The sequence below is a fragment of the Phasianus colchicus genome, chromosome 9 (assembly GCF_987193195.1).
Source record: "Phasianus colchicus chromosome 9, bPhaCol1.hap1.1, whole genome shotgun sequence".
Classification (NCBI taxonomy): domain Eukaryota; kingdom Metazoa; phylum Chordata; class Aves; order Galliformes; family Phasianidae; genus Phasianus; species Phasianus colchicus.
The window spans coordinates 30,212,694-30,234,085 of record NC_143444.1 but is presented as its reverse complement, the minus strand read 5'-3'; the positions used below and the strand labels follow the sequence as shown (position 1 = coordinate 30,234,085).

Genomic DNA, 21,392 nt, shown 5'->3' with positions numbered 1-21,392 from the left:
CTCCAGGCAGGACAGATTTCTTTTCATTATTTTCCACTACTAATTTAAAGATTTTTCACAGTATTACTGAAGTTGATACACTTCTGAGTAATTTCACCAGCTTAACTTGCAAAATCAGTTAGTTCTTGTTGTTGAAATTGGATAAATCCAGACAAGCCTTTTAGAAAACAGAGCTGACAAGAAAGAGTTTAAGTTCCACACCTCGTGTCTTTTCAGAAATTTAATTTATTGTGGTTTTTGTAGGATTTTTTTTTTGTGGAAATTAGATAATTATACACTACAATACTCCAGTACAAATACGCAGCACTGTATGTTTTCTGCTTTGTAATAAATCCATAAGAAGTTGTAGTATCCTTGCAGTTTCTGTGCAATTAGCACATTCTGTTCACAGTTTCTTTACTCTGACAAATTACGTGTTAAAACCACTTTTTGTATGGTTGCAAATGTTGAAATAGAAAATCCATACTGTACAAGATAAAATAGACAAGTCAATATGACTCAGCATAAGTGGAGAATTGAGGTCTTTGTCAATAAACAGTTCCACATCAAGCCATCTGTAAACACGTTGACAGTCCTACTGCCTTGGAGGATTCTGCAGCTGAAGTTAAACAAATATGAATGTGTTTTCAGGAGCAGCAGCACACAGGTTGGCCTACAGGGTTTGTTGGATGGTATCATTGACTCCACAGGCACAGGTTACTCAGCTGTTCTCTGAAAGTTGTTTTGTCCTGTGCTCTCCTGATCTTACTAAGTTCTCAGTGAGGTGTATGGAAAGGTCACAAAGGGATGGGTTTAAAGCTGTTTCAAATGAGAAAATCTCTCATTCCTTTCAGTGAGCTTTGAAGTTTAGCCCTTACGTTTCAGTTTGAAAGCATGGTTCAGTTATTTTTTGAAGCGTGATATCTAAGAGATGAGGTCTACACCATGGCTTACTTGATGTGTGTGTACATCTCTGCAGCTGCATGAGTACAGTACTTCAGCAAAAATTGGCCTGACGTACGCTGCCAAAAGTTTGTCTGGAAATACACAAAACCCTAAAGCAAGGAGTTGCTCATCTTTCATTTCCTCATAGGAGCATTCAACAGCAGTGAACTGAACAAACATCCAATTAGTTACTGTATGAAACACAATTTCTTTCTTTTCCCACGGTCTTAATACCTACAGGTCTTCTTTGCCAGTGCTTTCTGTTTGCTTGAACACTTCCTGTACCCTCCTGCACTGCCCAGAAGTTAATGCAGCAGCCATAAAACCCTTTCCCCCAAGCAATGTTATCTAATAAATAGATAGGCATCTGTTTCCTAGGCAGTGGGGTTTGATCTTAGGGAGATGAAAGCCTTTCTGAACTTCTAGCACACTGACATTTGGGCTAGGATGAATGAGAATACTCACCAAACATACAGTAAGACCATCATATGTGCCTCAGGGTTTATGTCATTGGAGAATGCACCATACAGTGTATGGATTTGGACACACATCTGATATTAAACATAATAGGAATTTCTTTGATGCTCAATGTATTAGTTGTGAAATGCATCCGGTTGAGCATTCAGTCAAAAATTTTTAAATCTGTTGGGTGTATCATTATTCTGGTTGACTTGAGCAGGTAGTATCTTCCATTCCTAGGTTTCCAGTATAAGCCTTTTGTTCTGTCTAGTCTTCCTTTTGACCTTGGTGCAACATACTTCCCATTAAGATTGGTTTCCTCACATTTACTGTGCCACCAGCCTCCTAAGAAAAAAATATTGTAATATCATTTACTGTCAGTTGTTCCTTAACCTATTGTGCTCAGCTTGAGTACACAGTTCCCATTAGCAACATCAATCTTTAGGCCAGTTCCAGCAAAGGTGACAGTTACCCACTGTACCCAAATGAAATGTTGCTTGTACATGGAGCCACTTAATGCTTGACACTTGAAGGCCACTGTGCAAATGTTGTGCTACCTCTTAGTGGCTGCTTCACATAGAAGTAGTGGTGCATAGAAAACTGCACACACAAATGCTTCCACTGAACTGGGACATTTGGGTCAGCTCCATATGTTTCCCATAGAGCTCCACAACAGACTTATTGATTTACTGATATTTTTCTCAAGTACAAACTGGTAAATCTCTGCATCTACAGGAATAAACAAATCACTTTTTTTATTGGCCAAGGTCCTTAACCACCATCTTGAACTGGAAGTCCAGTTCAGCTGGCAAGGGCTAAGGGACTGGCTGTGGCTCTGTGCTAAATATAAAAGTATAGCACTTGGGAAGTCTGTCCATCTCTGTTATGGCCACTACAGATTATAACACGCAGTGTTGTTTCAGACATTGCCAGTTTTCAAGCTGAGAATGCTAGAAACAAAATGTTTTGTTGTGTGAAGTAGTTGCCTAGCAGGGCATTCTGTATCCTGCAGTTTATTCATTAATTGCTTTTTGCATTGTTTGCTTTTTTCTGCAGAGCAGCAAAAGCTTCATAACATCATTGAATTTAGGAAACGTTTAAACAAATAGTCTTTAAGGAGAGATATATCTTTAGCCTCACACCTCTCTTCTTCTTTTGAGAGCAATTTTAGCACACACTTTTGACAAGCAGCTTAAGTCTTCCTTTCAATGGAAGCTTGCCTCTATTCTTAACAATTGGCTTGTATTCAAAATGAACCAAGAGTCAATTTGTCCTTTTTTCTTTTGCAAGGAGGGAAGAAATCTGCCACAGCAGAGCAGGCTTCAGAGGAGGAGCTGTACTCCATAGCTCACTATCTCAGCCTTAGGTTTTATTTCAGCCAGTTCTGCTGGTTCTAACTGTAGCTATTTACTCAGCCTCACTCTGCTTTACTTTTCCCTTCTATAAAGTAGAAAAGTGATACCTCGTTGTTGTAGAGCCCAACAAAAAACATCTCCCACTCTTTCCTGCAGCTATTCTCTTTTCTGCTTCTAAAGCCAGCCAGATATCAGTAAGCACTCACTAAAGCATACTGCCATCCTTCATTTAACAAGGGAACATCCACATTCGTGCACCCAGCATACTGATACCTAGGTAGTTTTGTGGGCAGTCGAGGTCATTTATTATGGCCATATCGTGGTCTGCAGTTGAGAAGCGCAGTTCTGTCTGCTCTGGCAGTGCATTGGGGATGCTCCCAGAGATCCGTGAGAGCTGCAGCACATAGTCTGTTTCAGGGCCTCCCAGGGTGAATGCGTACTCGATGTAACGTTTATTATCTTTCCAGTCCTGCAGCTCAATCCGTAAGATGTAGTCCCCTTGTTTAGTGATGGAGTAGGTCTTGTTCAGGCCTAGCCAGAATTCCTCTGTAAAATCATAGTAAATAGTGGTTGTGATTATGGAGCCAAACCTGAATGCATTTACCATGTTTTTCAGATATCTAAACCATACCTCAGGTAACTCATTCACCTTTAAAATGCATTATTTGAGACTGCAGTAAGCAGCACAGGTCAGAATCAAGGTATGCCAGAGGTGAAGATTTGAGGTTGGATGTGACTGGAGGTGAGTTTTTAGTGTTATGGGTTAAATGTTCCCTGAAAACCCACAGCACTCGAACTGCTATTGAATTTTACAGGTTACCTGCATTTGGTGCATGTGAAAATACAGTATTTAAAAGGATCTATTCATTGCTTTAATTAAATCAGTAACATGAGCCTTGGGAACTGTTGATCTTTTCAGAGGTCTCCTGCTGCATTCTTAGTTTACCTCTTCCTAATGTTGGTTTAGTGCATGAGAGTTGGAGACCAATAAAAGGGCAACTGTAGCTTTCAGAGCATCAAACTGCATAAGCAAAAGTCTCCCTCAGTTGTGAGCTGCTATCCCAAACTGGGATGGTGTTGAGATACTGCAGCTCCTTATTGTAAAAGAGGTGGAAGTATGTCAGTTGTGGTGGCCAAATTAGTGAAGTTTTAATCTATGCCTAGAAAGTAAAAAATATTTTCTAAACCAAAGTAGGCTCTTAGTTGAAAAACAGGGGAAATGTTCAAGGCAGGAAGGCTGGTATGCAGCTCTTGGTGCTGGAAGTTGTTTGGAATTGGTGGCTAATAGGTGAGCAGGGGTGTTTCTTCAGCCTGCCCAGCCAAGTGGGAGGACATTGGGCACCTCGTGGGCAGCCAGTGATGCTGTGTAAGGGAGCACACACAGCCTGAGGCTGGGCAACTCAGTCTGGGGGTTGTTAGGAAGACATGGTTGCAGAGAGTTTGGGAGAAAGTGGTGATGTTGGTGAGGCATTGTGTTTGTGTGTATATTCCACAAGCCTGAGGGTTGCTTTGTAAATTATTAAAACAGCACTTAGCACATCCTAGCCTTGATTCAGCAGGAGCTTCTGTACACACATCCAAAGATGCGGCACTGAGAATGTTACTAAATTATTCTTCCTGGTGTTGCACTAGTTAGGCAAGCTGCTTAGGTTTGTGTGTAGGTTTTGTCTGCTCTCGTATGAACACCTTTCATTGAGAAGATTCACCTTCTAAAATCAGTTTGTACAAAGAAATGAAGCAAAAGAAGTGTTTTTTTACCATTGAGATCACCAAAACCATTTGTATAGGCATCCCAGGTTTGGTTGAAATCTAGTGATCCATCCACTCTGTTCTGGATTACAGTCCAGGAAGTGCCTGTGAATGCAGAGGGAAATGGATCATAAACCTGACTTAAGTTCTTAAAACACAGCAGAGAAGATGGAGTTTAATGGAGCTAATAGGCTGCTGCTGGCTAGCACTGCTCTGAGATCTTTCTCCTGCCCAGGTCGTGACAACCCCATTGCAGACATTTCAGCAAAAGTAAGCAAAGCAGTTTTTTGCACAGGGCAGCTGCGTGTCACTCTGTTTACAGACACAAACATGTTGTGTTGCCCTGTTACGTTTGCATCAGCCTCTTCCCCATCTGGCTTTGACAAGAGGCTCAGGAGGGAAGCTGCAGAGGACATGCACAGGGCAGAACTACCTCTTATCTCTGGACAGTGCCAAAGGGAACAGGCAAATGAGTGAGTTTCTTACAAAGGTAGAGCTTGGGTAAGTGTAGCCACAGTTCTAGGCACATATATGGCTCCCCTAAACATGGTGCAGAAATCCTGCCTCCTGGGCTCACCTCATTGGGTTTGGTATAGCTGAGTCTCAAGCACCAGTCCATGCTATCAAACCCAGGTTTTGTTTACTGTTTGCTTTCTATTTGGAAAACTTAATTCATGGATTGCAATGTAGTGGCATTTATAGTTGCCATTTTCATCTCTATAACAGAAAGTGCTTGACTTTGTAATATTAATGTGCTCGTATGAACTACATAGATACTACTAAGAATTATAATAGTATATTTGAGACACATCACATACACACGCACATACACTTATATATATAAGAGAAAAGGATGCATAAGACATAAGTTTTTCTGCACTTTTGGTGATATACAGTATTTTGGCTCATAGAAAGATCAGAAAATTAGACTGTTGCTAGCACAGCTGTCTTACCAAATTTCATTTCACAGTAGACATCGAAAGCTTCTGAGCTGTTGGGCTTAATAGTGTAAATACCACTGGAGCGTGTGCCACTGTTGTAGAGAGCAGTGCAGTCAGGAGTGGCACCTAGGAAAGCAAACACCGGGCAATTACAAATCCTGTTTTGGATGTGGTAAGTTTTAATTCAGCTTTGTAACTTGAATTTTTCCTAGGGTAGGACTGATACAGAAACTCAAACAGTCTTTCTGGTCATTGTTACAATAAATGTCATGAAATGGACAAACTGCTTTGGTAATACAGCTGATGTACGTTTTCTAAGTTAATTTTGGAAAATTTGTAAGGCTTAAGATTGGACTCTGGCAAATGGACTTTGCCACACTTTAAAACTTTCCCAATAAATTCTGTTCCCATTGCTGCAGTTTGAAAATGCATCTCAACTTTAAAAAAGGGTCCTCCAAATCCTGTAATGAGCCAAAGTAGATTAGTTGGCTGCTCATACTCTGCCAGACAGGCATCAATAAGTGGCAGTACAAAGATTGTCACAGCATGTATTTACATGGGTTGAATGGAAGCTAAAGATTGAGGTTAGGATGATGACACAATTGGATGTTGTTTGTATGTCACCCCATACACATAGCTTGGCTAAACAGATGATGTGTTTTCCAAAGCAGAAAATCCAGCTCCTTGCAAAAGTGCTGCATGTAACCTAAAAGTCCTTGATTACTAAAACCCAACAATGTGTTTTGTAGTGCACGTAAGGCATGTGGTCTCACCTTCCAGTTTGTGCATTACGGCTGTGGAGTTGTGCACAAGGAAGGGGCTGCCCTCCTTTGATTCTGCTTGCTCCTCGGTGAAGGAATTCTCTGCAAGTTCCTGGAGCTCAATGTGGTTTAGCTGGCAAGAATCGTAATTACAGACTGTTAATTTCCCAAGGCTCTGAAATTATTAGATTCATGTATCAAACTGAGCAACGTAGTACAGATAGTAATTTTTTATATGAACATAACCACTTGAAATACCCAACTTAGTACATAAAAGTAACTTTAGAAGCACACTGGTGGATTTCAGTTATATATGTCAGTTATTTCACTGCCCAAACAACACAGGATTCACAAGGTATGTGACCAGTTCTCATGAGGTGCATGTTAATGAGTAAACATAATTAGCTTACTTTCTCAGGTAACATTACTTAGACAAATAATAGCACCTGAAGAGCACTGAATGCAGTTATTTTTGTAAAAGTCATTTCCCTTTTACACCCTCCTCTTAGGAATAAACTAAATATCAGCATGTCAGTTGTGCCCATCTTTTTGGTTACACGTGTGGGGCTGCACATGGTTCCCTATTGGAGTGAATATTGGAAAAGGAGAAAGAGATGGAAAGTGAGGATGCTGAGAAGACCAAGGGAAGAACAATAATAGAATGAATAATAAGAGGAAAAAAAAACCACAAACAGCAGTCAGGAAATAGAGCAACTTACTACTGATAGATACTGGTTTGAGGCTGTGATCTCCATTGCTGAGAGCAACCTTGGCCTCCAGCCTGGCAGCACAGCAGGCTCTCAACTGAAGAGGCCCCCAGCTGTGATCAGAATCAGGTCTGGTATCCTTTATGCTCCCAAAACATCATAAGAGATGTAAAACTCAGAAGCGTGGTGGTTCACGTACCTTGTCCTCCAGCTCCATTATTTGGTTGTGCTGTTTGTCCAGCTGCACATGCTGGTCCTCCACGATTTTGTGGAGTTGCTTGATGTGATTGTCCTGCTGCTCCACAAAGGCCTGAGGGCAGGAAAGGAGGAAGGCTGCGGTTAGAGAGAGGCAGCATAGGGCTGTCAGAGTGCCAACCTGACACACTGTGGGGTTAATTGTGAAAGGCACAAACCATTTCATGTTGCATTCTCCATAGGATTGTCTGCTTTTGCTCTAAAGGTGCAAATTTCTGAGTATGAGTACCCAGGTTATTTTAATGCTTGTTTGAGGAAAAGTGCTGGCAGCTTCATAGACTTCTGTTGTTGGTGTCACTTTCCTTCTATGTCCGTGTGCAAAAGGTTTACATTCTGTGAAGTTGGTCCTTGATTCAGTGTAAATATGTGGCAGTGACCATAAAGAGAAATGATGGCAGGTGTTCAAGGTATTAGATGGGGATTTCTTTTTTCTTTCTGCTCTCACATGAATATCCAGTGTTTTCCCACACAAGTTATTTGACCATTTTATGCTTTTGCAGAATCCATTTCATGCTTCTGTTTCCAGTGGAAATTTTATACCCACCCTCGTATTTGCATGTATTGACATTAAAACTGTTAACACATACAAAATTCTTTGTTCCAGGTGTCATACAAGAACTATAAATATCCCCCTCTAAAGGTTAAAACTTCCTAATTTTATGCTGAGCAGACAGACCCAAGTGCATTGACTCATAATGAGCCAATGACATATGAAGCTTTGGACTTCATAAGCAAATCACTTTCCCAATTAATTTTATCCCCTCGTTATTATTACAGAGTTTCTTAAAAATGATTTGCAAAATGTACTGAAATGATACAGAGCCCAATCGTTTCACCATTTTCTCTGACTCTTTAAGATTACTGTGGTGATCTATTTCTCAATACACAGTAATACTGCAGTGAAGTTGCAGGGAAAACATCAGTTTCTAATGTATAATGACCAATAATAGCATTACAACTTACTTTGGCTTTTATGTGTAAAGGACTTTCACAAATCTACTTACTTTGAGTGAAGAAATTTCATTTGTCTCCTGCACTGTAGGCTGGAAAATGGCCAACTTAGTGACCTTGTCCTCCAGTCCCCATACTTTTTCTTGCAGCTGGATTTTGTTTTGTATGAGGTCTTCAATCTTCAGGTTCATCTCCTGCGAGAGATTCTTTATCTCTTCATTGTTGATTTGCAGTCTGGCAGTAGTTTGTCGGAGTTGTTCTTCTTCTTCTTTGATTTCACTGGTTTGCAGTGACAGCTCATAGAAAGACCTATCAAAAATGTAAAGCTTTTGAAAGATATCATTCATCTGTCCCTTTGTCTTATGGACAAAGTCTTTAAGACCGTGCCCAAGCTGGAGGAGTCCATTGGCCAAGATTCGGACATCATCTAGCATGGCAAATCTTGATTTTGTCTCAGGAGATGCAGCAGAATCGAGGAGAGAGAAGTCCTTTTCAGCCCTAACTGAAAGAGCAAGCGGGGCAATGAATAGAAGGAGTAGAATGATTTTCATGTTTTCTATTCCTGATATGCTTTGGTTGTTCAGCAGAGACTTTTCCAGATAGTTTTCACTGTTTGAATGCTCCGTTGAAGAATTTAATCTATATATACTCCTCTTCATTTTAGAAGAGGCAGACTAAGAAGTTGATCATTAAACTGAACAAATTTGAACAATTGTAACCCCACTCAAATCTAGGTTGATGCCTGGGAAGGTAAACCTGAGAGGGAGGCACGTTGCTGATAAAACTGGCTCTGAACTTTTCCATCTGCCAGACATTCTGTTTTAAAATGTTATTGATGATGTAGGATGTGTTTCTGACACAATACTCGTTAATAGATTAATTGTCATAATCTCACTAAAGAGCCTAAATTGCTTCTTGTGCTGTATGATTTCTCTTATTCCCTTAGGAATGTAGAAGGATTTACCCTACTTAGGAGCACTGGATGCTGCACTTCAGGTTATGCAGCTTTTAGATAAGCTGGGGAAGGGCAAAATACTCTCCGATGATTCACACAATCTGATTCTCATCTTGTACCATTTTCTGATGTAACTCATCGTGCTGCAGTGGATTTGCTTGTCAGCTAGTTCAGATTAAGTGAGAAAGTGGGAATTAGGTCCAGAGATTGCCTGGATGTGATTCTACTATCTTAAGGTTTGTGCAGTAATTTACACCATATAAAGCTTATTTTTTAAGAGCTGCTTTCCAGAGGTGGGTGAGATAAATAATGTCCTGCTTTCATTTCTCACCTTACAATTCCCCTTGCTTTTTAAGATTCTCAGTGAATAAAGCAAGTCTGCAGGTGCTTTGAAATAAATGTCCGGCTCTGCACTGGGTTTCTGCATGGAAGTGTTTGTTTTTCAGGGAGTATTGCAGTATGAATGAAAGGTATTTTTCTTTCTCATAGCAATCCAAGAAATCAGTCCATGCATAATATAGTCTCTACTTGGAAGGGTTTTTAGGTCATTGCTCAACATGGCCTGGACTTAGCATCTGATGAAGGATTGGTAACGTGCAGTTAGCCTGCTCCTCCCTCCCTAATAATTAAATAACATGAAAGTGTCTCTGATTAGTTGGTGAATCGTTTGCACCAGTATGATTTGAACCAGGCTTACTGAAGTGTCTGCACAACGCATACAAAAACAGCAGTCATGACACTGGAGAGAATGGGGATTTATTCAGAGGGATTTGTAGGCATAGATTAGGAGCAAACGTGGGAATTGTCCCTAAATACAGTCAATAATCAGAGTTTTGTAATGGGAAGCAGCACCGAATTTTCACAACCCAAATGTGCAGTGCTGTCTTGTGAAGAACAGTCCAGTGATTTCCAGTCCTGGAAGGTGTCCTGATGCAGCAGACCGTCTTGAAGGTCTTAACTCTGGCTGTGCTGTGCAAAGAGTTGGGGAGCAGGAGGGCAAGGATAGCCCTGAGCTCTGCTATGCACTCTGTCAAGAGTTCAGACAGCTTTTGCTTTGTTTGAATTGCAGTGTATTGGTAACAGGTACTTCTGGCCCTTCAGATATTGCAGCTATACAATCCTTTTGCCTTTCGAGACAGGCTGACAAACTGGAAAGAAGTGTGAGGTAGGTGCAGGCCAATATGGAGATACCCCACGGCTCTCCTAATTCTGCTCAATTCCATACAGCTTAGATAAGTCAGGTTAGAAACGTGCACTTGAAGGGTATGGAAAGAGGTTTTTACCAATTAAATGCTCATTGGTGACCCATGCAAAGCAAGAACTGAGCCCAGCTGGGTGAGACTGGGCTGCATCTGCTCACAGTTGGCAGATATAAGACATGGTGGAGGGCAGTTACTTAATTGCTCGTTGGAGTCTGGAAGCAACAGGGAGTTTGGTTATGGGCTGTCATTAAAGGCTGGTAAATTAGTATTTATCCAGCCCTAATGAAAATCTGTTAGGAAAATTGTCAGAACAATTAGGGTAATTCATTGGAAGTTGATACGCCTGTAAGGGTTGCATTGAGACATCATTCCTGCAGCATTTCCTCATCTGTTAATATCAGTGGAAATGTATGAAGAGCTATTCAAAAAACCCAAGGATGTGCAGGATCTGAATTGGTCCTATATTGTGCCTGTGTGGGAAGCTCTTGGGCATCTTAACAGTTTGAGCTCTGAAAGGCTTAATACTTTTAACTTTGGCTGAGATACATTGTGAGTGGTGACCCTACTTAGACACTTCAGATCTGAAAAAGGAAGATAAAACGTGTGCTTTCAATGTGTTGACGTTTTCTGTAGGGAAAATCATCAGATTACCTCAGCTTCCTCCACACAAGCGACAAAGTCTTTATCTGGACCTGATGCTGCTCTGTGATGGGGAGCAAAGTCCAGTCTCTGGTATCTGACACAGGGATTTGGGGCTGCAAAACTTGAAGAATTGGTTGTGAAATATTTTTTTTAATTAAATACTTTCTGCAATCCACATCTGAATACTTGGGAGTGCTTTGGTTTTACAGGATTTCAAAGGAAATATTTTCTTCTGTCTTAGCTATTTCTTACTGTCACAAGAAGGCGTTCTCAGTTCTCATTTCTGATTCATGTTGCCCCTGTCGTTCCTAAAATCTTTATTCTTGGCTTAATCTTCAGAAAAATTACACAAGTAACCAAACAGTTGGGATCAGGAATGTTACCAGGTTCCCTGCAAGTCCTGCTGCACAGTAGCTGAGCACAAAATGGGAGCTCACTTGTGCCTGAGTGCTGCTGGGATGTGACACTGCCCTGTGGAAAGGTTTGTTTTGCGAATGGGAAAGGCAGTCAAAATGCTCTGATGTCAAATGTTACAACATCACGAGTGGCTGCCAAGCACATGCAGCTGTAGAACTTTCCCTGTTAATGCCAGTGCCAGTAAAATCAAGCAGTGCTAAGTGTGCTTGGAAATGTCACCCTCCAGTTCTTAGATGTCTTGACAGTCACAGAGTCCATCAGCAAAGTAGGACATAGGAAGACACAGAGAAGAAAAACCCTCTGGCACGATGAAACTGTAAGCTTTAGGAGCTCTAGAAACCCTAAGGGTGAATCTTGTCTCTGTTGGCCTAATCAAGAAAAGATGTATTTAATAGACATAGTCCTAAGGATCTTTCATGCACCTGGGTGACCCTCTTTAAGTAGGCTTTGCATGGTTTTGATGGTAGGAATAGCAGAGAAAAAGGCCTCTGGGATTTACCAGAAAAGGGAATTTTAATAATGTTTAGACATCTCTTTTAAGATTTATGATCAAGTCTTTGTGTTTATTTCCAAGACCTGGCCTTTTGTGCTTTAGCCATTCATTTTACAGAGATAAAAGTACTTTTGAGATCTGTTTGAGAAAATAATGTAAGCGTTGCATGTATTTTTGCATTATAACAAGTGCTCCAGATGCAAATCCTTGAGCTTAAAGCTTCTGACCAAAAGTTTTATTGATAAAAATCTGCAAATAATACCAGGAAGTAGCTGTTACTTGAAAGCATGAGGATTAATGCTCCTTGTATTTTATCAGTGTTTGTTGGCACTGCGGTGTTATTTCCATGGTAGATCCCTTCCCATCACAGAGGATGGTGGTTGTACCTCCAGTGTCCTCCAGAGTCTACTGAGCTTTGGCATTTGTGCATACAAAAGGTAGGGTGGGGATTTACAATGTAATGACTCAAAGGAAAGAGGGTAACACAGGTGAAACTGAGAAGTCAGCTGAAGGTCTGGCTGGGATGTAATGTCAGGTCTGATGTCTGCTTATAGCTTTCCACCACCTTCTTTCTAGAGTGACATCAATTTGCTGAAATGTCTTCTGTGCTCCCAAGCCAAAGCAGAAGAGGTGATAGGAGAACTGCAGGCTTGATTCAGGCTCAGCTCTGCTATTCGTAAATCAGTCTCAAGCATAAGAACTGCCTTTAATATAGGGATCCTGCAGCCAGGCTTCCCAAATACATTAAATCCTTCTCTTAGAGCACTAATAATACTTAATAAAAGTTTTATGAGCAATGTACATTTTAGAGTAAATTTTCATATCCATTTTCATTTGAAAAAGAACATCAAAGAGCAAATGTATTCATGCCAGAACAAAGTAATTTAGTAGAGTCACAAAAATGGCAAAGGCCCTCTCTGAAATAGTAGGAGAGCGTTGATTAGGCAAAGCGACAATGGGGATGGGATTCAAAAAATTAATTCAGCATGAAGGACTTGAAAAGGAAGAAATTTCCCATGTGCCAGCTAAGCATATTTCTCTGCCTGGAAGGATGGAAAGAAGTCAGTCTCCATAATGCAGCCCCACAGAGCCTTCTGGAGCTGTGCATCTGGACTGCCCTGTACAGATGCTGACCTCAGGGAGGTACCTTCTGAGGCTCTTAGAGCACACCTTAGGACCAGTGTTAGCTGGTGCCAGTGCAGATGAGAGTACTTACAAGTATCCAGGAGCAAATGGAATTAGAAACGTCAGAACAAAATTGGATGGGACCCTCTGTAGATTGCTCTACTGGGTGGCAACCCTGTCTATGGCAGGGGGGTTGGAACTAGATTGTGTTTAAGGTCCAATCTGTGCCATTCTATGATGATTAATCTGGTCACCCCAAGTGCTTCCAGGGCTACTGAGTGTTCTCACTTCTTAGCCATCTGTTTTTACCTGATCCCTGTCCTTCCCAGAGTGTGGTACTCAGGTGTGGAATTGAAGACACCATCCCATCTGAGTCATTGCAAAGACTGCGTGCCTGCTGAAGATACAGATGTGCATTTAATCCAATCCATTGTCAGAGGAGAGGTGTTACCTGAGGTCATCTTGATAAAAGGAGATTTGAAGTAAAAATTGAAAGGTCAAAACAAGTTAACTATTTAACAGAAGCCAGCCACCCTACTGAGATGTCTTCTTTGCAATTGAACTTGCTAAATAACAATTTTTGGATGTATTTTTCAAGCATCTTTATAAACAGGAACTATTTCAAAATATCACGACAGCTTAATGAAGTGACTTTTGTCTCCTAAAAGGAAAGGTCGTCTTCAAGTCACTTGTGTGAGTGTGCACTTCTAATCAAGGGAAGACCACCTGACTGATGGAAAATATCAAACCCTTCACTTTGTCTCCCTGAGTGTTTTCTTTGGGGTTTGAAGTAATAGCATTAATAACAGTGTGAACCTTGTCATTCTCACACAGAAATGCTTTTGTGTCTTGCAGGAATCTTCTTTATGTCTATCCTCAGAGCCTTAACTTTGCCAACCGCCAAGGATCTGCCAGGAATATCACTGTGAAAGTCCAGTTCATGTATGGAGAGGACCCAAGCAATGCTATGCCGGTGAGGGGAGTGCTTGGTGCTCAACATGAATGCTTCATGCCAACAAAGCAGGATACACATTGCAGCCAGAAAATCCCTATGTTAAAGAAAACTCAATGGAATACACTTCCAAATAAATTCCAGAAAGCACAGAGTCACAGTGTTTTAAAACCCAGAGGGTGTTTGTGTCGGGTATGCAAAGTAACAATATAGCACTTGGTATTTTGACCTTAGATGTTTGCAGTGGGACTTCTGAATTCTCAATCATCCTGATCTTTGTTGGCTCTGTCTGGGGATGGTTACATGCATCATCAATTCCTTAGCTCTATCTGTGTGCATGTGTGAGCAGGACTATTAAAATTGTAAATCTTCAGTGACTGGGTAGAATAGAAGCATAGAAGCAAAGGAGTTTGTAACAAGTTGGTGTAGCTGTACACAGCTGCATGGAATAGAGCTGTGAATGGGATTATGGAACAGATTCGTGGCACATTTCTGTAGGGTATTTCTGCTATTTTTTCTTTTTTTTTTTTTTACAGGTTATCTTTGGGAAATCTAGCTGTCCTGAATTTTCCAAAGAAGCATACACTGCTGTAGTATATCACAACAGGTAAAATCTGTGACAGTTTGTAAATGGAGATGTGTCCCTAAGGATAGTGTTGTTCTACCTAGAAGAATGTTTACCAGTGAAACAGTTGTGTAGCTCACCAGTGAATCTGCCTCATTGACATTTATTTATCAAAGACTGTCTGCATAGCACTTCCATCACCTGACTGTAGGTAATGTTGTAGTTGGTGTGATACAATGACTAGGAGCTGAGTCTTTGTTTGCTCTGGTACATGTCAAGAGCATTGTGTCAGGCTGTGATCTTGAGCATTTAGCCCAACTCAGCAGATGCTCTTTGTATAAGCTTCAAGTTAGACCTGAAAATGTATGATAAAACACTCGTTAGCAAATACTTTGTTATTGTGTTGAGTAATTAGGTATTTAGAGCTTTCTAGGATGTAGTTACAGATTAGAAATACTTGGTTTTGAAAATTACATCAGAGCAGCTCAGGTAAGGAGTGCTGAATCTGACCTTAACATACTGTCTGTCTTTGTGACTGTTCTGGGAAGAAAATCTTGTCCTACAGGTTGGGTATTGTGGCATCAGGGAAGAGTTCATTGCCTCATGGGGAAAGACACAATTTAGAATGCCTGAGTGAGGAGGGGCTGCACTGCAGCCCACCAGGATGCTACTTATATTTTTTTGTAGACTGGAAATAAACAATGGAAGTTTTTTCAGTCCTTAATGATTAGAAGGTAAAGCTTTAAATTCCTTAGAGTATTCCTTATAACTCCCTCCCTTCAGATAGTTTAACTCGAAAGATCTGCAGCATGAGATAGTAAACCACACTGTCTATATTGATGACTAAGCAGAGGGTCTGGTTTCTGCACAGGTCGCCTGATTTTCATGAGGAAATCAAGATTAAGCTTCCAGCCACTTTAACCGATCACCACCATCTGCTTTTTACTTTCTACCACGTCAGCTGCCAACAAAAACAAAACACTCCCCTGGAGACTCCAGTTGGATACACTGTGAGTGTCTTTCAGTCTGTTTTTCAGCACGGGATAATATTCATGTAGATTGATAATGCATTTATTCGCAATTTTTTTTAGCCATCACTCTCAGTGTGTACCACTGTAGAGTTTGAGACAGTCAAGTTTGTAGATTTCAGGAAAGCCTTAAGAAGTTTGTGTTTTCATTTTTTCTTGTTGTTCAATTACTTAAAGTGGATTCCGATGCTTCAAAATGGACGGTTAAAGACTGGTCAGTTCTGTCTCCCTGTCTCACTGGAAAAACCACCACAGGCGTATTCAGTGCTTTCTCCAGAGGTGAGTAGTTTCTCACATTGAAAATTAGCAGGAGAATACGAATACTTCTTAAAAAAAAAAAAAAAAAAAAAAAAAAAGTGAGAGGGTATATGTGCATGCATCTATATTTCCTAAATGCTAAGTATAGTTGTGTGTGTGTTTGTACACAGAATCATAGAATAGCCTGGGTTGCAAAGGACTCATCTGGTTCCAACCCCCTGCTGTGTGCAGGTCGCCAACCAGCAGACCAGGCTGCCCAGAGCCACATCCAGCCTGGCCTTGAATGCCTGCAGGGATGGGGCATCCACAGCCTCCTTGTTCTTCAACCAGTGCCTCACCACCCTCTGCGTGAAGAACTTCCTCCTAATATCCAACCTAAACCTCCCCTGTCTCAGTTTAAAGAAGTATGATCTGACAGTAAAATGGAATGACAGTTGTAATGAGAAGTACTGTAGCTTTTCTTTCTGTCACATCTCCATTCATCCTTCTGCTCACCTGCAGGTTCCGCTTCCTGGAATGAAGTGGGTGGATAATCACAAAGGAGTTTTCAATGTAGAAGTTGTTGCTGTATCATCCCTCCATACTCAGGTAAACGTTAAGATCTGTCATTTTAATAAAAAAATCTTGATAATCTTTTGGCAGTTGAAACACTGTCAAAGAGTTTGTAATGAAGAGTACAGTAATTACAGTAGTGAAATTACAATCTCATTTTCAGTTCTGAGCCAGCAGACCTGTTATTCCACGTTCTGCTGTGAGTATATTTGAGAAGTTCTGCTTAAAAACATGAATAGTTTGGCCTTTATTCACAGGGGTTGAATGGCCAACAATGTTTTCAGACCTTTGACTGTTGTTTTAGATACAACAGATCTAACATCCAAGCGTATGATGTTTTCTTGTTTTTCCTTTTCCTCTCCATTGCTTTTGTTTCCTTGTGTATTTTTTGTCTTTGATCCACAATGAGAGATGGCAATTGTTTTGACTCATCATTTCAACTTTTAGTTTATTAATTCCTCATGTGTCTTTTTGATGGTTTTTTGATGTATTTTGTTTGTGCTGTCAATAGTAGTACTATGACTTCAGTGCATTTCTGTCTGTTTGCTGAAGAACACAGTCTGTGGGTTCTCTTGTTTTGCCTGAACACTTTCTGAACTGGCTGATTTAAGCTGAGTTAGACGTATGGGCAGAGCTCTCACAAGTGTTGAGTTGCTGCTAATTTTGTGAAATTAAACGGTCAGATAAAAGAAGGGAAAGAAAGAATCCATCAGTGAGGACAAGTCCACAAAGAACAGTGTTCATTTGGGAGCTTCTTGCTGATTTCTGTTCTGTGCTTATGTGTAGGACCCTTATCTTGACAAGTTCTTTGCACTTGTCCATGCTCTGGACGAGCACATGTTCCCTGTGCGAATAGGAGACATGAGAATTATGGAAAACAACTTGGAAAATGAACTGAAGAGCAGCATTTCAGCTTTAAATTCCTCTCAACTGGAGCCGGTAGTGCGATTTCTTCATCTCCTGCTTGACAAACTGATTCTTCTGGTAGTAAGACCTCCTGTCATTGCAGGCCAAATAGGTATTCTATTTAAGTTTTATAGAGAATTACATGGCTGAGAATTTGACACTTCCAATGTTATCATATTTATGTAGAAATAAATAAGTCCATTTTTATCCTTTATTTTAGTGCCACTAATATACCATGTATCTTCAAAATAAAACATTCTGGCATCCAGACCAGTGATGATATACATAGGAGCAACATTTAGTAGAAAGGTTTTCAAAAATGGGTGGTAATTTGGTGTCCAATTTGAGGCACCAGAAAGGAGCCTGACTTTCAAAGTTGGATGCCCAGTGCTTTCTTAGCATTGGAGCCTGTTAAGGTGTCTCCATACTGACATTCAGAAACTAAGACTTTCAGTCTCACTAGTCACCTTGGAGAACTTTGAGGTAGGTAAATTAAGAAGACATAGATGCTGTAGTTACTGTAGCTGTTCTACTCTGATTTTGTCAGCATGATTAATCCCTTTTTTTGCTCCCTATTACGGGCTTTGCCTAAATGGCATAGCTGAGCATTTAATTAAACTTCTCAGGAAGGAAGCCTGCAGTACAAGCACTGGTGAGGAAGTTGCTGGTGTGTTTTCTGAACGCACCAATATACAGGGTGTGCTGATCACAGAGAGAAAAGAAAGATGTACTGACATGGGGGACTTTGTAAACCAACTTACGTTAGATTTACAGTTTCTAGCTGCAGTCTGCTTCATCCCTAATTTGTTTAAAATATCTAGCCACGTCCATGTGTGGATTTCTATGCTCAGTTTTTAGAACAGAGTGTTACTTGAAAACAGAACGGAATTGCTCTTTTTCACTTTGTATTTTGACTGATACTTAAATGGAGCCAAGAGTTAACTGAGAAACGTATGACAAATATCCGTAGGGCATCAGGTAAACCAGGATATTGTTACCATTGCAAACTGGGGGCCAGAGTTGGGCTGGTTCAGAAATCAAACCTAAATTCATCAAGTGTTATTAAAATGAGTGGAAAAGTATCACTGCAACACCAGCCTTCTTGTCAAGTTGTTTATTAGGCCTACCTCAAACACCAGCTTCAGTTTTTCTTGAGAAATGCTTGCTGTACTCTAACAAGCTTCACCATTTATCCTTTAGAAGGTGGATGAAATGCATATTCAGAATTTGTTCGTGGGGATTGCTGAAATCTAAAACAACAACTTTTTTTTTTTTCTTTTCAGTTAACCTGGGCCAAGCATCTTTTGAAGCAATGGCTTCGATCATAAACAGACTTCACAAGAACTTGGATGGAAACCAGGACCAGCATGGCAGAAACAGCCTTCTTGCTTCCTATATTTATTATGTTTTTCGCCTACCAAATACCTATCCCAACTCACCATCACCAGGTAGCTCTTCTTTCACTTTATTTCAAGTCACAGTTTATTAAAAGCAAGCAGAAAGTGACTCCTGGCAGATGCTCTGAGCTCCAATTGCATGAACAGACTTAGAGAGCTAAATTTCCCTGCCAAGTTCTGTTATTAACTTTCTCTATGATGCAGTGTTGCCACTTAGATGATGAGTTTAATTACAGTTAGAGCCATGTCAGGGATTTAACTATTCAGTGGTCTTAAAGTGCCATTACTGAAAGAACTTGAGTTGAAATTATGACAAAATACTGTTCTGTTTACTTTGTTTTGTGACAAATGGATGGAGTACCCTGTGGCCTATCCTGCTCCCCAGACTTCTTCATTGGTATTTTAGGACTTTTGTTCAGTTCCAGCAGAAGTTGATGCGCTGGCAGAGGAGTCTGAAATACTTAAAAACAGATGTGTACAGGAGGGAATCACGTTGATTCCACCTCTGCTGAGAATAAGGAAAGCATCTACTGGAATGGTGATACAGAAAATCAGACTTTGGAAGGCCTGTTGTTCACAGCACTTGTTTCTTGCATGGAATGGAAGGCCACTGAGGAGGCTGGAAAAGTTGTGTGCTTAAAACTATTCTTCAGAATTCAGTGCTTTACTATTTCCAGTCTGTGATGTGGGTAAAGGCAGACCTCATGCTGGCTGCCTAAAGCCACAGGGAGCTTCCTGCTTCCCACAGATCACAGAATAAAACAGCATGTTGATCCCATGCTCCCTGGAGCACCAGGCAGGGGAAGCACGGGAGATTTCCTTATGGACCTGAGCTACTGATTATATAAAGGTTTCGTAGTAAAAAGGTGTAAAGCAGGGTGGGATGGAGGCTTTGAGTGGAGGTGCAACAGGATGTTCTTTGTATGGCACCATAGGTCCCGGTGGCTTAGGGGGATCAGTGCATTATGCCACCATGGCTCGATCTGCTGTCCGACCAGCAAGCCTTAACCTGAACCGCTCACGGAGCCTCAGCAACAGCAACCCAGATATATCTGGGACCCCCACCTCACCTGATGATGAAGTTCGCTCGATCATTGGCAGTAAGGTACAGATGCACAGCCGAGGGGCTCGGGGATGGCGGTGTCTTTTGTTTCATATCTCAAGTAATCATGGGGAAGTTCTCGTGTTTTATTTCCTATCAAAAGTTGTCCTCGCTAGCAGCCCCATCTTAGGCTTATTCTAGTGGATAACACGCCTGATACTCCTGAAAATTGTTGTTTCTGTCTCTGATTTATTAGAGACCATCCTGCCAGTGTTACTTCCACAGGTACGGTGGCTGAGGCCGGAGTCCTTCTGGACTTGCCTCCCCAAGACCAGTAGGACAAGGACAGCTTTCTTCTCACTTCTCACATGGCCAGCAGCTGTATCCTCTGACTAGCTGTTATGTCTCCCCAAACCTTGCATCCCCTACTTTGCCACCCTTTGATCCCAGTCTTACCCCCCAAACCAAAACTCTCTCCTCTCCTCTGTGTTCAGCACTAACAGCTGCTCAAATGCTCTCTGTGTTACTTATGTCCAAAGCAAGTACTTTGCACACAGCAGACATATTCCATGGCCAGAAAGATTTCACTTGGTTAGCAACTAAGCTGCAGTCTGGCTGCAGTATGAATTTATGATGTACTCACTCAGCATCCACAGTGACTCCCCACCTTTATGGTGGGGAGACCTCATTGTGGCCCTCCAGTACTTGAAGGGAGCATATAAACAGGAGGGGGAATGGCTGTTTATGAGGGTGGATAGTGATAGGACAAGTGGGAATGGTTTTAAACTGAGACAGGGGAAGTTTAGGTTAGATATTAGGAGGAGGTTTTTCACCCAGAGGGTGGTGAGGCACTGGAACAGGTTGCCCAAGGAGGCTGTGGATGCCCCATCCCTGCAGGCATCCAAGGCCAGGCTGGATGTGGCTCTGGGCAGCCTGGGCTGCTGGTTGGGGACCTGCACACAGCAGGGGGTTGGAACTGGATGATCTTTGTGGTCCTTTTCAACCCAGGCCATTCTATGATTCTATTATGATTCTATGGCCATTATTACTTGCTGAAAGTGGCTTTTCAATGAGTGGGGGCAGATTAGTGCAAAGCATCTGGTGTGGTCTTACTCCAGCTCTTAGGTGCTCTGGGTATATATATGCATGTTTATGGCAATTTTTTTGGACTAGATTTTCTTAGCCTCAGTTATGTTGTCTGTTCTGGAAACATGGTTGTCAGGGCTTTCCGTGTAATCAGTATAAGAAAAAAAGCTTCTCAGCAGATGATTTATGCCACACAAGGTATGAATCACCTTTTTTGCCCCCCTCTTGTGAGTTCTGAGTATGTAGAGCTGCTACTAATACTTTGTACCTAAAATAGGTGACATGAGGCAGGACAAACCTGTGTTGGTAGATCTGTTACCTGAAAGGAGTGCCTTAGTTCATTTTGGGTTCTTTTTAATGTTTAAACTGAGACAACTTCCACCAAGATGAGGCACTTTCCTACCTGTGTCCCTTCCAGCACAGATGAGTCTGATCCTTTCAATTTGATCCTTTTGGCAAAATAGCAGCCATCAGCCCAACCAGGCAAGCTTGACACAGTCTTGGGTTTTATAAGGAAAACCTCTTTGAGAAAGAGGTTACCAAGTTTTAAATTAATAGTGACATGCTTTTCAGACCAAATAAGATGCTGAAGTAACATGGATAGGCAAATAGTTATTTGTTTCATCAAAGTTTGGACTTCAAAGTCTTAAAATCTTTTAAAGACCACCTC

At 41.2% G+C, this 21,392-nt stretch overlaps 2 protein-coding genes across 10 annotated transcripts in view; one reads left to right on the top strand and one right to left on the bottom strand.

Annotated features, from left to right (window-relative positions):
* DOCK7 (dedicator of cytokinesis 7) overlaps positions 1–21,392 on the top strand; it is a 91,500-nt gene that overhangs the window by 35,177 nt on the left and 34,931 nt on the right. For all 9 annotated transcript variants that reach the window (XM_031603646.2, XM_031603620.2, XM_031603604.2 and 6 more), the window contains exons 15-22: positions 13,792–13,909; positions 14,425–14,495; positions 15,325–15,463; positions 15,659–15,760; positions 16,241–16,327; positions 17,078–17,309; positions 18,481–18,645; positions 19,530–19,699. In XM_031603646.2, the coding sequence (XP_031459506.1) occupies positions 13,792–13,909; positions 14,425–14,495; positions 15,325–15,463; positions 15,659–15,760; positions 16,241–16,327; positions 17,078–17,309; positions 18,481–18,645; positions 19,530–19,699 (1,084 nt within the window). The remainder of the gene's footprint in view (positions 1–13,791; positions 13,910–14,424; positions 14,496–15,324; positions 15,464–15,658; positions 15,761–16,240; positions 16,328–17,077; positions 17,310–18,480; positions 18,646–19,529; positions 19,700–21,392) is intronic.
* On the bottom strand, positions 251–8,676 carry ANGPTL3 (angiopoietin like 3). The gene is made up of 7 exons (XM_031603679.2): positions 8,156–8,676; positions 7,096–7,206; positions 6,202–6,322; positions 5,441–5,554; positions 4,497–4,592; positions 3,012–3,284; positions 251–1,728 (listed from the first exon to the last, which is right to left on the bottom strand). The coding sequence occupies exons 1-7, from the start codon at positions 8,651–8,653 to the stop codon at positions 1,547–1,549; spliced, it is 1,395 nt and encodes a 464-aa protein (XP_031459539.1). The 5' UTR covers positions 8,654–8,676; the 3' UTR covers positions 251–1,546.

Coding starts and splice junctions, on each gene's coding strand:
- ANGPTL3 (XM_031603679.2), bottom strand. CDS start 8,653: ATGAAAATCATTCTACTCCTTCTATTCATTGCCCCGCTTGCTCTTTCA. Junction 7,207..8,155: donor ATGAAATTTCTTCACTCAAA/GTAAGTAGATTT, acceptor TCCTGCCCTCAG/GCCTTTGTGGAGCAGCAGGA. Junction 4,593..5,440: donor CTACTGTGAAATGAAATTTG/GTAAGACAGCTG, acceptor CTGCATTCACAG/GCACTTCCTGGACTGTAATC.